The 17,055-nt window shown below is 42.7% G+C and overlaps 1 protein-coding gene across 1 annotated transcript in view; it reads right to left on the bottom strand.

Moving 5' to 3' along the window:
• Positions 1-13,661, bottom strand: part of cacnb3b (calcium channel, voltage-dependent, beta 3b) — a 30,954-nt gene extending 17,293 nt beyond the window's left edge. The window contains 1 exon segment of the mRNA XM_080764412.1: positions 13,532-13,661. Coding sequence (XP_080620538.1) covers positions 13,532-13,570 — 39 coding nt within the window. The 5' untranslated portion in view covers positions 13,571-13,661.
• Positions 13,662-17,055: the final 3,394 nt, after the last annotated feature.

Genomic DNA, 17,055 nt, shown 5'->3' with positions numbered 1-17,055 from the left:
TAGCGAAAATAGCTGCTAGACGTCTAGAGCATGTAGATTGGAGAAAATTAGGGTAAACTGGGTAAGGAACTGCAACGAGAAGAGTACCCAAAAATGAAGAGAGAACATCACCTGAAAATGATCGACCCTGTCATGTCGCATGCTAGTAATCTTATATGAACTCATTGTCCCCCCTCAAAATAATCTTAATATACCGGTATTAATAGTATATTTTTTTTCACTTAATTTTTATTGATGAAAAGACAGACAAAAATGACAATACGAAAAAGGAGAAAAACAAAAACATGGCAGTACTGAAAGAGGAAAAGCCATACCGAGCCCATCGCCTAAAAGTTTGATCATACACACCAGGCTTAAGGATCGTAAGCAGGCCACCTCAACACCCTGATTGTCCTCTCCATTCTGAACTGTTTCACCACTTTGAACCAGATATTTAAAGTAAATATTGTGAATGGGTCTAAAATATCATAGTAGGACTTAGCCTGTTCTTTATTCCCAATTAAAGTCTGAATAGGGATGTTGATTGATTTAATTACCAAAGCTTTCCATTTTGCATTCATCATCACACCAACATATTAAAGGTCTTAATTGAGACACATAATAGTAATCCCTCAGATTAGGAAGGGATAGTCCCCCCCTTTTATATTAATAGTATTTTAACTGGGGACCCCCCAAAATAATCATATTTTAACTGGGGACACCTCAAAATAATCATATTTTAACTGGGCACCCCCCAAAAGGAAAATGTGATTATGGTTATGGTCGATTTATATCAGAAGATATAGGCTAAAGGTACTCTTTGGACGTTTTTCTCATTCCGACTTAATCCACCTGCACATCCCTCATCCCTGGAGCTCACCACACCCCTAAATCCAAGTTTCTAAAGGTATTACGGCAGCATGGGGAACCTTGAAATTGGAGGGGCCTCAGTCCAAATGAGAGGGACCTAGCTCCAAATGGTGTAGCTTTAGCTTAGTGCAAAGTATAAACCAAAAGATGATAACCAAAGATCGGCAGTTCTTTGTTGTCTATTGATCTCAATTACTAGTAAACCTACAGTATACAATCGAAATGGTTTCTGATACATTTGTAGGCGAGATATACACCATGCAGTATTGCTCAATATTGATTCTTTACAACAGATAGATAATGTTTGTTAACAATATTTGGGAGCAGAAATATGTTTTACCGCCTTAGTCGCATTTAACTTCATTGTCAAGTATACTATGTGCAATTCCAAATGTAATTCCATGTATTTACTGATCCCCACCCTACTGGTATGCAACTTATATTCTCATTTACTTTGTTACTTACATTGTCAACTCAAGTTATATGAGCATTTTCAAAATAGATGAACTGCAGCCCAATCTATCGGTATACAACTCGGTTAGTGCTGAGTGGACATTGTGGCTAACACATTGCTCAGCACGGGCATTTTCTCGGTTACCGCCTTACTCGGGCGCACCTCAAGCATGTTTCTGTGTGCAGTTGTGTTGTTAAACCATTTGATGTGGAACAGAGGCTACTCTGTTTTGATATGAAAAAGAGATGCTAGCCTTCATTGGTCCTCGTGAACTAAACTGCCAGCCAGTGCAATTTCCGAAGCCCTTCTTTCAGCCAATGATATTACAGAAACCCTTCCGATCTGCTCTTTGGAGCTTGGCTGCTCACCTTTGGAGCTAGCCCCCCCCAACTTTGGAGAGGTTACAGCATGTAATAATATGTACATGCATGGGCTTATAATTATAACCCCCTCACTGAAGCCTCAATTTCCCTTGTGACCCTGCTCTGTCCCAACTGGACTGTGAAGCTGACAGTCGACAGACTCCTCACTTGCTGGATGGACACACCCACACAAAACTGCAAAATATAACTCCATAACGGCAGCCTTCTTTTGCTTCTTTTGCACCTCTCTCCTTCTCCTTGTCTATTTTCTTTCTCTCCCGTTCTCCCTCAGTCTCTTCTACACCATCTTTTTTTCACACTGACAAAATGGGTTTGCTTTATCCAGTGCAGTATGTGGCTATCATTTAAATATCAAAGCCTGCCAGAGGGGGGCTGGAGTCTAAAAAAACCCACAGACAGGATGTAATAAAGCATAATTAAAGCACATTTCTCTGGGTGCTGCAGATGGATAGAGGAGCTGATGCTCTGAAATATCGGGTTATGTTTACAGTGTAATATCCTCTTATAATCTGCACATACTGTACTGTGTATTCCATGCTGATGTACATGTGTTGTACAACCCTATAAGCGTAATGAAGACATAATATTATAACAATAATTATAGATTAAACAAAGATAAGGGAAAAACTCCTGTGTGTGAAACAATTACAAAGTCACACTTGGGCACAGATTACAGAACCTGTTCCTGTGTAACAAAGCCAGTGTGTGTGGAGTCAACTTCACACTCACAGTCATTTGAGATCAACAACTCTATCACACTGTAAAGTCGTTAATTTAACACTAACCCCATCAGGGTCCATTTGTCCCAAAGATATCCCAAAGAATAAAAATCCGAGCACGGACAGTTTAACACCTACAGTGGCCAGTATAGTATATAGCACAGAGTAAGGTGGCACAGAGCAGCACAGTACCAGTAAGACTTTGTGTGTGAGTGTACAGTATCGTAGTACTGCACAGTGCGCGTATGGTACAGTAAGTCAGTATACAGTAAGAGTACAGTACTACGCACTGCTCAGTCCGTTTCGGACGTGGGGTGGCTTGCCAGAAACAGCCGGGCCCGGCCCGGCCCCCTGGGCACATTCCTGGCGATCTGGATGTTCCAGGGACCCCCCAGGGACCCCCGGGGACCCCCACACGGTAACTGTCATTTCTAGACCGTTTCGGACGCAGGGTGGCTCGCCGGAACCGGGCCGGCACCCTGGCCGCGTTCCTGTGGGTCTGGAAGTTCCGCGGACCCCCCGGGGACCCCCACACGGAGTTGCACCACTCACTTCACACGGGAGTGATTTTTCTCCACAATTTAGTCCAATTGATTGCTCCACACACAGGAGCACCCCTCTGTGTGCTGTCATATCCTACCCTTTGTACACTCTTCTACATTAATACTCAGGATACAGTGGTTCAGTGTATCACGTCCTACCTCAGCTCATGTCTCTATAATACAGGAGAAGGAGCTGCTACGCCCTCATTGTGTCAACGGCGTCACCATCACCTGGGGACTCTAGTGGGCTATAGGCAGTGGTGGAAAGTAACTAAGTACATTTACTCAAGTACTGTACTTAAGTACAATTTTGAGGTATTGTATACATTTCGACCAAAACAGATCTACAAGATTTTTATGCATTTTATATATTTAGAAAACTTGTGAAATGGGAAATTTTGCATACTTTCTACTTTTGGTACTTTAACTATTATTTAGATTTTTGATGCCATCAACAACGAATGACGATTATGCAAAAGCATTTGCAATTAGACTGCAAATAACTGCAATCAGACGATTATATAAATGATTCCAAGCCTACCCCTTGGAAACGCAAGCTTTCTATATGGGATGCATGCGTGACATTGATAGTGTGATCTGGTGGTGTTGGTGTTATGATAAAAGATATTATCAACACATACACATTTCCCTGAACTTTGACCTTTCACCAAACAAATACCTCAGTAGGTCAGTATAATTTCTTCTTTTCAAAACATGTGATAAGGTCATCTTCTATTAATGGTAAACATGCTGTATGGTAACATTTTACAGCACCAGATTGGATAAATCTCGCTTCACAATCCCCTACAAGAATTATAGCTTTCAACACAGGCCTCATGGGGAATAACTAAAACCATGCACACTTCACTGAGATCAGCACAGACTACAGAGTAATATCATAACGAGACACGCACTCTACTTGAAGCAGCATTTGGTTGATAAGTCCGTAACAAACTCTGAACTCCCCAAGCTCATACGTCGTAACTAAGACTAAGGATAAGATAAGTTGATGAATTTATCAAATGTTTTACTTTTTTTGCAAAGAGGTTTACAATGATGATTTCCTATTTTTGGCAATATAGAAGTGTATACAGTACGTTGTTGTACGTCTCTAAATGTTATGATGAATTGAACATGGTGGACCCTATTGTAAACAAGTGTAATGCTTTATGTTATGGTGTCGTCCACAGTTAACAGTTTTGTATTGAGTTGTGCTTGAAATGTACTGTAATTCTCCAATCTGTTAATACATCTTTCAATCAATCAATCAATCAATCAATCAATCAATCAGGTTTACACAAGCATGAGCAGCATGAGTCAGTGATTGCAGATTTTCACCAGCAGGGGGAAGCGCATGCACATTAGAGTCAACTTGCCTTTCCAACTGCCAGCACATTAGATAATAACAACACTTCCCACTTCCACATAGAATGATTCACAGTGATTGGTGGCCTGGATCTACATCTAGTTTCCATTCTCCGCCCCCCCCCTTTATTTACATGCCCTGTAACAGCCCTGTGTGAGATTGATGTTGTTGTGTAAGCCATACAAAAGTAAACAAGACGTTCTTACATGATGGTCTTCAAACCATCATGTGTATTGTTTGTGTACAGCTGTGTATCTATTTATTTTCCCCAAATACAGTATGCTTTCCTGTGCTCTTTTGACAAAGGAAATCCCAGTAAGGTTGACACAACTTTACTATGCAAGATTAATAAAGGCATGTAACTGCACTTAAGAACATGCATGTAACTGCTTAAGATCCTGAACATCCATTACTATATCTAGGGTCAGGTTTTTCCACTGTATATCACTATTGAGCACTTGTCAATTTGTTCCTTTTCCCTGTTTGAATGGATGCTTTGAATGGATATTACAAAGCAAATCAAAACTCTGGAATGAACTCAACTGATGAAGCTTATACAATCAAACATGCAAGCTATAGTATCAGTGTTTCTACCCTTCTTGTGTCTTCCAGATTCTTTTGAACTCAAACTTCATTGAGAATTCAACAGATGTGCCTCCCAATGAGGCTAAAACGTTTAAGAAAACAAGCGACGGTTTAACAAACTGACCCCAACTGTCCGAAGACAATTAAGAGGAAAGAGGGAGGTAAGAGAGAGGAAAGGGGAGTGGTGCCGTGCGATGTGCACAAAGTAAATTACCCCAAATAGACTTATCTTAAGACTGGGGGCTTGAAAACATGATGTGGTAGAGAAAGAGGGAGTACAGAGAGAGGGAGAGGGCAGAGAGAGAGAGAAAGAGAGGGAAAGTGGAAGGGTGCTGAGGAAATAAGGCGAGAAAAAGAGGGGAAGCCAGTTCAGAACAGATGGAGAATAGGCACAGTGAGTGGAAGGATGGATAGAAGGATGGATGGACAGACGGATGGGGGGAGAGACAGACAGACCCACAGGCTTAGTCACAGAGGGAGGCGAGAAAAAAGGGGTGCATCAGCCTACCTTGTTACAGATGAGTCCTGTAGCGCTCGAGTCGGAGGCAGACATGCTTCTACTGCCAGCACTCTCTTCCCCCCCATCACACAGAGAAGGCAGAACCCTCCTCCCCTCAGACCGTGGTTACAGAAGGGGGAGAGAGAGAAGTGCGCTCGGCCTAAGTGCTCCACAGAGCTGACGTTGCCGCGCTGCCTCAACAGCCATTTCCTATACAAAATTGATGCCCTGACTGCAGCACTGGTGTGCACACGCCCTCCTACTGGTCCGATGTTCTTCTCCAGCTTCAGACAACAAGCTCTCTCCTCTCCCTTTATGGAAGCAGAAGAAGAACACCTCTGTTTTTTGTCATCATGCAACCCTCCCTCCTTCAGTTACACAAGATAGTCCCTCTCCTCTGCTCTTCTCTCCTTCCCCCCAACACGAGACATCTCGCTTCTCTTGCTTCAGCTACGTATCCCTCTGCTCTGCTACAATAACAGAAGACGATAGTATTTAACCACAAATCACCATCTTACATTCGGTTCTGTCTTCTGTCTGAGAAGCGACTTATAAACCCACCTGATCCAGTGGGCTGATAGTGGCTGGTTGGTCTGTGTTACCGTTTAACCATGTGCTGTACACTGTAAAGTATCATTATTCATTGGGTGCAGATATAATTTCTATAAATACGACAGAACAAAGAGTGAGCGGTTATGTAAGTAAGCCATGCTATGTGATAATAACAATAACTAAGCTGGGGAAGGCTGACAGACGAGGGTGTCTGTAATTGCCATTTCTCTGCCAATTAGTGACATGGGTTACGATTTCTCTATGGGAGATGGTGCCGAATGGGCGATTCTGCCTCAGTGCCAACTTGGTGACTGTTTTGTATAGTTTGTAAAGCGAATCCCTGGGATACATTACACACTGTATAGGGTCAGAGAGGAGGACATGGAGAAAGAGGAGAAGAATGAAGATGTGAGAGGTGGATGGAAAGAGAACTGAGGAACCGAGGAGAGTATGGCTGTGCCTGCTGCCCGCCTGCCTGCCCTGCACCATCTTTCTGACAGATAGGTGATGTATGAGCCTATAGAAATGGAGGGGTGAGTCAGCAAGCAGCCATCTCTAGTCCATCTTATGTCTCAATAGGCCAGTAGAGACATTCCTATTGTGGGAGACATCCTCATTGTTCCTGGCATGACTTAGGCTCTATTAGAGGCAGGCCAGGGCTATATGCTTCTTCTCTCTCGGCTGCCCCAGGCACTGAGGACCCTACTTTGGAGTCCATTATGCTGGCAGCATGCGCCCTCTCTCTCCCTCTCACTCCCTCATTCAACTTTGTCTGCTTCAGAATTAAGTGCACTCCACCAGCACTTTTAGCAAAAAATGTCTTAGGGCTATATTTCTGGACATTTTCTTTAAATGAAAGGCAAGCAAGCAGACAAACGCATGCACAAATGCATGTGAGTGCGTGCATGCACACATGTGCACGCACGCATGCATGCACGCATGCACTCAGGCACACGCACACGCACGCACACACACACACACACACACACACACACACACACACACACACACACACACACACAAACAATATTCTTGTAGTTAGCTCTTTCAAATGTCTGCTCTTTGTAACAGAGAAGATGGGGCAACTGTTTCCATCATTAGTGTCGTGCTCAGCTGTACCAGTTATTGAGTCACACGCCCTTGCAAAACAGTGGGATAGGAAGACAGACGGGGAAAGAAGCACTACACGAATGAAGGATTGTGATGGATACCTGCAATGTACACACACACATGTACTGTAGCAGTACTGTCTCTGAAGACACAAAGATGTGAAAAGCGGTACAGCATATTTCTGTTGAATGTTTATCTATTATAGCTCCTCCTCAGTTATTAACTTATTTGTGTTATTGTTAATCCTTGCTATTGTAACCCGTTTGTGCATCTGCTTTGCCAATGTTAAATTTAAAAGCTGTATTGATTTAAATGCTGAGACAGAGAGAGATCGAAGGGGGGATAGTGATACATTGAGATAGGCAGAGGAAAGAGAGGGAGATGGGGGGAGAGAGAGAGAGAGAGAGAGAGAGAGAGAGAATACTTCTCAGCACTAGGAGTACAGAGAGATTGAAAACGAAATGTTTTTTTTCCTATTTTTTTCTTCATGCTGTGAGTTGGTCTAAATATAGCCCTCACTCCATTCTCAGCCCCTCCCTTCCACTTCTGTCTTCTCCTGCTCTGCTTGGTGATCAGGCTGCGCACCACACATCTGAGTGAGGACCAGTGACAGGCCTCAGGACGTTTATGTGGGGGTGGCACCGTCAATGGCCATATGTCAAAGTTCACTGAGTTTTAACGGATTCCGACCAGAAAGAATTAAGCTGACTTTTTTTATTGTAAATGTGAGTCTACCATTAACTACTCTCGACCTAGCATCCTTACATTTTAACATGTGAGCTTGTAAATTGTCTATTATCAGAATCAGCTTTATTGTCACATCACAGATTTACAGTAAAAGAATACGTAGTCGAATTTCATTTTTGTGCAAGTTCTATAGTTTTGTTATTTCCATAGAAAGGAGAAAGGGAAGAAGAAGGGGGCAAGGGGGAAGAGCTATCAATCAAAGAAAACAAATGATCTACAGTAGGCTACATATTTATATTTACACATGAGAGTACCTGAGATAAGATAAAAAGGTGCATGAGCATAGCAGCAGATGAGCACATGATATACTATGCTATACTATGTTAGTTGTACAAACAAAGTAAATAGGGCTTAAATTATTAATGGAGGACATGAATCTGTTGTCTGTAGTGACAGTGACACACGTTTCACTTTTAAAACTGACACTAAAGGTGTTTGCACACTGCTACGTTTTTCGCTGCAGGCCATACAGACTGATGCGTTTTTTCGGAAAAACAGCGGGGAAAAAGCAACAGACCCGAAATTCGAGTCTGAAAACGCAGCAGTCTGTAAATGCCTTTACTTCTAGGCCTTCATTCTTACATAAAGGAATCATTTTGGATCAAGGGCCATTTCAATTTGGTCATCCCATTCCTGTACCAGAGACATGCTGACTACCTCTAATACATAAGCCTGACACTTTTTAGTATCATGTTCTTTTACACCCTCTATTTGTGCAAGGAAAAGTTTTGCTGAGCATGCAGGCTTCTAGCAGCACGCCCTGCTTCACATTCACACAGTTACACACATTAACACTTGAGAGCTACTCAGTACGACTGCGTTTGACGTTGTCGGACACTAGAAGCTAGCAAAGCAAGTGAGAGTTTTCGTGCCTTGCACAAGGGTCACATGAACAAGACTTGGGAGGAAAGTAAGTGCAGTATAAGTACAGTATTCATTCACTTCTCCTCACTCAGACTCTCCTCTCCAGGCAGTCCAAGCATTTCAATCGGACACCTTTTGGTCGCAAGACCCCATCTCTAACCTTTAGGCTATCAAAATGTACTTTACAAGCATAGATAGTTCAATCAGAGCCAGAGATGGTCCCCTGACAGTGCAACCAGAGCAGGGCAGAGCGGATCAATAGGAGAGCCAAACAGATTGATACTCCTTCCTGCCCTGAGCAACTCCTCCTTCCTCCTCCTCCTCTAATGTTTCCTCAGGATGCGTACTCACTGGCTGTAATGAGCCCTCGGCAGACCCCGCAGCCTAAAAATAAGCCCTTCCGAGTCATTCCACCACACGTCACACAACAACGATACCTTCAGAAAACCACTTCCTCGCAAAGCAAGGACACCAAGTTCTCCCAACGACGCCCATTAATACACGGTTTTAAAAATAGGGAGACATCTTGCATTACTGCGAGGAGCAAATGCTGCCGATGTGACGGGGACAGTGTAGCGATATGAATCATCAAGGATGCACTGGCACTGACATTGGCATACGACTGCAGCAGGAGAGATGGAGGGAGCGGAGGGCACGCGCCGAGCTCGGCCAGGAATCTCTATCTTTCATCCACGCTGTCGACTTGGCCTTGCCGGCTGCGCTGTGCATACTTAGGCTTTTATCCCCCCAGGGATCCCTCAACCTGACTTCACCAAACTGCTTCAAAGTGCAGAGAGGCTGGAGCTAACCCACATAATGCTGTATGTACCTAGAACGGCAGAGAATGGCACACTGCATTAAATAAGACGTGTTTGTTAAGAGATGACCTGATTTTATGCTCTAGGTTCTAGGCTCTATAGGCTACTGAGCTGAGCTAACTGAGGGAATGTCACACTTTCACTCGCTGTCGGGCAGAAACCCTCCATATTTTTACTTTTAGTTTTTTGAAAATGAACGCCCTAGTAGATCATACTAGCGTGCACAAAAGTTTGAAAGTAGAAGATCTTCCCTTTTGAGCTTGTAGGTCTGCTACATTTGCTGTTTTTTTTTTTTTTTTGAATCCTGAAAAGTATTCGACATATGAGGTTTACACACGCTAATCTATTTTTTCCCTTTTTTTTCTTTTCAGTTTACACCTTTTGTGTTTTCAATATTATACTGTATAGTTGAAGGCAAAATGTTTGAGGCATGTTTTCAAAACATACATCAACAATATTTCCAGAAGGAAGCTCAAAGAGAGGCTAGAACTGGAGTCTTTATCCTCCTCAAACTGTGCTGGTTCATCAAATTTAATCAAAGCATTGCACACTGATGCACTAATACACACAGCCACAAGCACGCACACACACACACACACACACACACACACACACACACACACACACACACACACACACACACACACACACACAGAGCACTTCACTCCTCACGGGACAAGCTTTTAGTGCTCTGTCTCATGCAGTATTTAATTGACCCCACACAGGAAGCCTAGCGGTCCCAAATGTACTCCTTCCCCCCACGAACAGAGATGGCATGAATGCCTGCATATATGCCCACAGCCCCCCACTACTCCATAGCCACGCAATTGCTCTAAATGTCATATTATGCTATAATACAATAATACATTTCAGCACAATTATTGCCAACGACAGTAGGGAGATTATCATGTTGATCATAGGGACATACATTATGTTTTTGCCAGTGCATGTACATTCTATAATGTAAAAACTAAAAATAACATCGACTCAGTTAAAACTTCAACTTGAAATGATCACAGCAGCAGTTTGATCTTTCACAAGCTGCTGTGGGGGAAAGTTGATGAGATTCCTCTCTTTTTGCTAAATCAACCCAAAGCACTCAAGAGCTCTTGTGGTTTAAAGTGAATACAAATGCAATTTGCAGTTGGTGCAAGGAGAATAGATGCGGCGAGCTAGCTATGAAGAGAAAGGGATGGTAGCATACTCACTCAGTCGGAGGCAGGAGAGTACACTCCCTCTCTCTCGCTTGTTCTCTTGGCTAGTCAGTCATGATGTGCTCTCTCTCTGGGGTAACACTGAAGTGTACTGTAGCATGCTTGTAAGCAGTCTATCCCTCTCTCTCTCTCTCGACCCCCTCCGCTCTCTCTCTCTCTCTCTCTCTCTCCCCAGCACAAAACCCTTTGCCACGTCAGTGAGGCTGTCTCTACCCTGCACTCATCTCATCCTCCCCACCCTCCACCCTCTCTTCCCCTCATCCTTACCTCAACAATCCACCAGGACTAGTCCATACCACAACTGCATGTTAAGTTTGCTATATGCTATATGCTGATGGTGTCATCACCATAATGTTGTTGTGTTGGGTGGCTATAACACAATTGCTTCCTATTTATGCTTAGTTGACCAGAGTCCCCCTGCAGGGCTCTATACTAGGCTTCCTCCTGTTTCCATCTTCGCTGGAGAAGAACACGTTGCGACATATTGTAAGCATATAGATCTGCCATTTTCACCAAATGTTCTCCACCAGAATAGGGATGTGTGGTTAAAATCAACTCAAAAAGTAAACTTACACTTGCTGTCCAGTTTGATGGATCCAGCTGCTGGCCTACTTGTTTGAGGCCATAATGAGGGCAATACATTAAACAGCTAGTTTGTAAGAGAGAGTTAGAAAATAAATGCTTTTAATATCTAGATAACTCACAAACATAGCCACTAAAACCCCAACAAAAAACAATCTCCGTTGTCAGTCCGATCACATAGCTTTATCAGCCACTGTGGATTTCAACATGTCAGAATAAGCTGAAAGTTTGCAGACAGAGGAGGATATTGAAATGGTGATGGGATACGGATGCCATGTTAGGTGTCTCGCTGTTCGACATGTTGGTCCCAAGTGTGACACTGTTCATGGAGTGCGTTCTCTGTTTGTCATGGCTGGCTGTACTCTGACAGCTGCGTAGCTTCTGTCTGTGTGTGTGTGTGTGTGTGTGTGTGTGTGTGTGCATTATTGTGTGCATGCGCATATGTATGCATTTGCACACGTGTGCACAACTGCACACACAAGTGTGAGCATGTGAGGGGACCTGTGTGTCTCCTTATACTGTAGCACTTTTACATTTTACATTTACAAGCTGAGATCACCTTCTGATCTTTCACAAAGACATAGAGGACATATTGTCCAGTTTGCGATCAGAAAACAATGACTATAGCTTCTTCCAGTAAGGTTGAAATTCATAATTTATAGTAAAGGTTGCAGGGAAAGAGGACAAAGAGAGAATATAGGGGGGTGGAGGGAGAGCACAAGTGTAAGAGAATGAGAGCAAGAGAGAGAGGGTGAGTATCAATTCGAATTCTGTATGAGCAGCAGTAGATGTGAATAAAACATGAATGAAAGAAGGCTTAAAAACTGAACTCCTTGAGTGGAGAGATATGGAGACACGCAGAGATGCAGATCGAGAAAGATGTTGATGAGAAATACACAGACATGGAGATTGTGAGCTCAACCTGCAGTTGACCACTTATGAGTTGACCGTCTTATGAATGGTACCCAAGCATTGTCTGTCTGTCTGTCTGTCTGTCTGCCGTCCGTCCGTCCGTCCGTCCGTCCGTCTGTCCGTCCCATATGAAGTGGCCCTGTGGGCTGAGCTGCTGTTGATGATTTCAAGGCGTGTGTGGGTGCAACCTGTGTTGTAGGCCTACCTGCACAGCCCCCCCCCCCCCCTCCCATTAAGTCCTACATGCTAGTCTACTTTGTTGTATGACAAGCTCAAATGAGTCACATTTTGGACAAATGTATGAACATTTCTGAAAATGTTCAATGGCATGGCCAAAATAGTAAATGGTGCATTTATATAGCACCTTTATCCAAGGCGCTTTACATAGATTGTGCATTACATTCACCCACACATTCATACACCGATGGCCGAGGAAACCATGCAAGGCACCAACCAGCAATTAGGCGTTCAGTGTCTTGCTCAAAGACACTTTGCCACTAACTCTGGGGGAGCCTGGGTTTGAACTGGCAACCTTGTGGTTATGTATGTGGTTCTCTACTGTTTATAATGATTTTATTATTATTATTAACAACAATACTATTAGGCTATAGGCTGCTATAAAAGACAAATGTGAATTAAAAGGTAGGTGTCATGATGTCACATTATCAATTAATCAATGCAACAGTTCCAGACAGTAATTGCATGCAGGATAGACCTGTATCTGGCTATGGCTATCTATTCTGGATTTTGCATTCTGCTGATTGATCAGCAGGCTAAAAGTAATTAAATCTCAAATCGAGTAATATTCCATTTAGTTATATGGTTATGGTGTGTCCTATTGGTTTTGGCAGTGAGTGTCCGACCATCATCCATGTATGATAGAAAATATTATTAACTAGCCTAGATATAAAGTAGCTACACCTTTATTTGGGCTATTTGTCATTGGTTCTTCTGCTTCTATGCTGTAACCACATGCGGGTAAGGTGTGGAGTGCCCAATAGAAAAGATGAGCGGGCAGCAATAAAGCGACAGACATATCAGACCGAATGACGTAGCCTACATGATTTTTCATCTGTTGCGACATTGTGGCAGGCTCCTAATTTATCCGAAATGTGTGCTGGCAGACTACATTGCCTTCCGAGGCTTCTGTGTGCCGAAGTGAAAGCCTGTCTAAATTAATTATAGGACTCGAGCGACGGACCTCCACGAGTATCGCCGCTCTATTATGTGTCTTTAGGCTATAAATCATAATGTGCTGTTGGCTGTTGCCACAATCAAAACATCACATGCCGTCCCAAACACCCAAACAAAAAACAACAAGAATGAACCACCAACCTCGTTAAGCAGAAAGACGCTTGAATTCGTTTGGGACATCCGTAATTTACAGAAATCTCGGTCACCTTGGCCCAACTTCGATAAAAGGACCCACAGTTTGATGACACAAACTATGGCCAGCGCACCTCTCTTCCTCGAAACATTTTCAGAATAGGAGAGATCTGCAGCTTAGCCAGGCAACTGAGGCAAGGCATAGCTACTTGTATGAAGAAACCGCTGCAACTAAGCTAATGTCTTGTTTCTTGTTTCATGACATGATCAATGATTAGTACACAAAGCCATGCACACAGACACCAGGATGGATTACCCCTTTGTTAATAAATAATGCAAGACCTACACTTTTCATATAGTCAGGACTCAGGGAGGATTTCAATGGGATCATGTGGGCTATATAGTTCTTCTATTTTTGAATTTCAAATAATGGTATCTATCTGTGCATATGGATCTGTGTAGCGCCTGTCAGTCTTAATACACTGCACATAATAGATTAATATCTATAGGCCTACTGGAAGAAAAAAAAAATCTTACAATACAATTTGCCTGACATTTTAGGCAGCAAATTGTATTTCTCCAGGCTATATGTGCCTCACTGCCTCATTATGTTGTGGACCCAATTATTAAAGATTTGCTAACCAAGCAAATGGAATTGCCAGTGTCAGCAGGATTTGTTGCTTATGTAAGAAAAAACATGACAGGTCTATCTCTGAGCTATTTAGATGCAGTTCAACACATTAAACATAAACATTAAACCTGCTTGCAATTGACACATTGTTGAAATGTATAATTATGAATAATAATATAATTATGGCATAAATAAATGCATTTCCACATTAGTCCTAATTTGCTGCATGTGCACTGTATGTGTTCCTAATTCCTATGCTTTACTTAGAATCCCTAGTTGACCGGAGTCCCCCAGGGGGCAATACTAGGCCTTCTCCTTTTTTCCTTTACAGGACAAAAATGTCATGGGCCCCCAAATTGATGATGTGCTCCATTTGAAAAGATTTTGCACCAGAAAAAGAAAAAAAAAGGAGAAGATTTGTGTTGCTATTGTTTTTCCCCCCACATTTTTAAAAGATTTTCCAAATGTCTTTTAAAATAGCCAAATTAAAATTAAAAATAAATAATTTAGCTGGGGACCCCCTGGAACCCCCCCAAGGTCCCTCAAGGTCCTCACAACACTATATGATGTGTTGTGAACTTCTATTCTATAGATCTGCTATTTTCACGATGGGGTTCATGTGGTTAGGATTTTGGCACACGGCAAAGTGTTTGATTGAGATCTTATCATCAAAGCAGGAAGGGAGGGTTTGTTATCTAAAGTTGGATGGGGAAGGGTGCAGGTTTTCTCCTTTTTCACTGATCCAGCACTTTGGCTCGCTCACATCCTGCTACGCTGTCCATTTTTACAGAGGTTATCGACCACTACAGTCAGGTAGCCTAATGTCAATGTCAAAAAGACAGGAACAAGACACTTTGGTGTCTCTCCCCCTCACCCTTCTTCTGTCTCACTGTGTGTGTGTGTGTGTGTGTGTGTGTGTGTGTGTGTGTGTGTGTGTGTGTGTGTGTGTGTGTGTGTGTGTGTGTGTGTGTGTGTGTGTGTGTGTGTGTGTGTGTGTGTGTGTGTGTGTGTGTGTATGTGTGTGTGTGTGTGCGTGTGGTGAGTGAGTGAGTGAGTGAGTGAGTGTGAGGGAGAGAGAGAGAGAGAGATAATTGTTTCAGAGACATCAGTTTCCAACTTTCCATTTTATAATCCTGCTAGCCTTTAATACTTAACATACTAGTTCCTGATGACTTTGCCATAGTGATGAGACATTGTAATGTCTTTGTCTCATTAGGGCTTGCCTTATCCTATATTTAATTGCCTGCCCGCCTGCAGACCACTTCTTCACGCTCATGTCACCATGACTCAGCCATAAGGAGTTCCCAATGCAGCTATGCCCAAATATGGACTGGAGTGTTGTTTAACCTCAATGTGTCCTCATGGCATCAGGCACAAACAAATCAGTCAGCTCCATATATGGGCACAAAGGGGGGCATGCTCACACGGGCATATACTGATCAGGGATCTCCATACATAAAAAGGACACAGACTGACTAGATATGGGCATAAAAGTACTGACAGATACAGGGATCTCCATATAGGGCATACGTATTAGTTGGATCGGCCCTGTAACGTATGCATTACTCTAGATGTGAGGGCCGCAGGTGCAGGCCTAATGGCTGGAACCTCTTTGTTATGTTTTCTTGCCTCAATTGTGAATGGCATCCAGCAAGCACTTCTATTATTTTATTTATTATTATTAATTAGTGTGCTAGCTATCAGACTATAGTAATTGCCCAACTTTATTTATAGAGTTTTGTATTTATTATTCAGCCCCCTGTGACGTCTTGTGGGTCAATATATACATCATCATTATACTGCACTTAGTTGTGCACAACTTGCTCAAGGACACTTCAACACTAACTCTTGGGGAGCCCAGGATGTTGTCGCTCTAAAAGCCACTCCACCACTGAGCCACTGCCGAACATATCTGAACAATCTGACAAATACATCTTGACCACATGACTGCATAGATAATGGGTACCAATTTGGGTGAGGTTTACAGGGGGATACAGTGTTTAAATGCTACGTTTAAATGCTGCACAAGTGGCGAGGGACAGAGTTGGTATACTGTATTGATTTAATAATAGGCTATGGCATTGGCAATATGGTTTTTCTTAATTTTGTCTTCATATTGTGACACTCACAACTCATTTAGGGGCATGCATTCTAAATCGCTGAATGAACTTATTGCTCCTGGAAACTCAGAATTCCCATCACTACTGTGGCGTCCTCTGCTGGGCATGGAGGTTTACAGCATAGTTTTTCAGTATTTAAACATCATAATAATAATAACTCGAAAAAGTGTTCCTCGAGAACAGGTCTATACGCCAGGTCAGGTGTGTGTGCGTGTGGTGGGCTGGTGGCTATATGTAAACAATTTTATATACACAGATGACACAGAATTAAAGCTTATTTTTGAAAGCATCCATTGAACAACAAACACTTTTTGTGTGTCTACTGGGAGATTATCTAGACAATTCCAGACAATTCCATCTAGAAGTGGGTGAATTTATTTGTCCTATATATCATTCCTGTTGTTCCATCTACATAATTCCTCCTATTACATCTAGAAGTGGGTGAATTTCTTTGTCCTATATCATTCCTGTTGTATTCCTGTTTCTAAAATAATATCAGCAGGACAGGTTAGTATGTGGGATGGATGGGAGGAGTAAGACCGGTTGTCTGAACTGCAGACTTCATAAGCCTAATAGGCCAAGAGCGAATTCCTCTTATTTCCAACTCAGGAGACCCAGGATTCTGTTACACATGCATGCACCACCAACCTGCTCACCGGCAGCAGTTAGGGTTTCATTCAAGGACACTTTGACACAGAGGGTATCAAACAAATTAGACTCCGGCAACTACCGTCCTATTTCTATTCTTTGCTCCATCTCGAAAGTGAAAAATAGTCTATGAA

This window comes from Protomyctophum bolini, assembly GCF_963924005.1.
Source record: "Protomyctophum bolini genome assembly, chromosome: 5".
NCBI lineage: Eukaryota > Metazoa > Chordata > Actinopteri > Myctophiformes > Myctophidae > Protomyctophum > Protomyctophum bolini.
The sequence above is the reverse complement of the archived record's forward strand: the minus strand, read 5'-3'. Positions and strand labels throughout refer to the sequence as shown.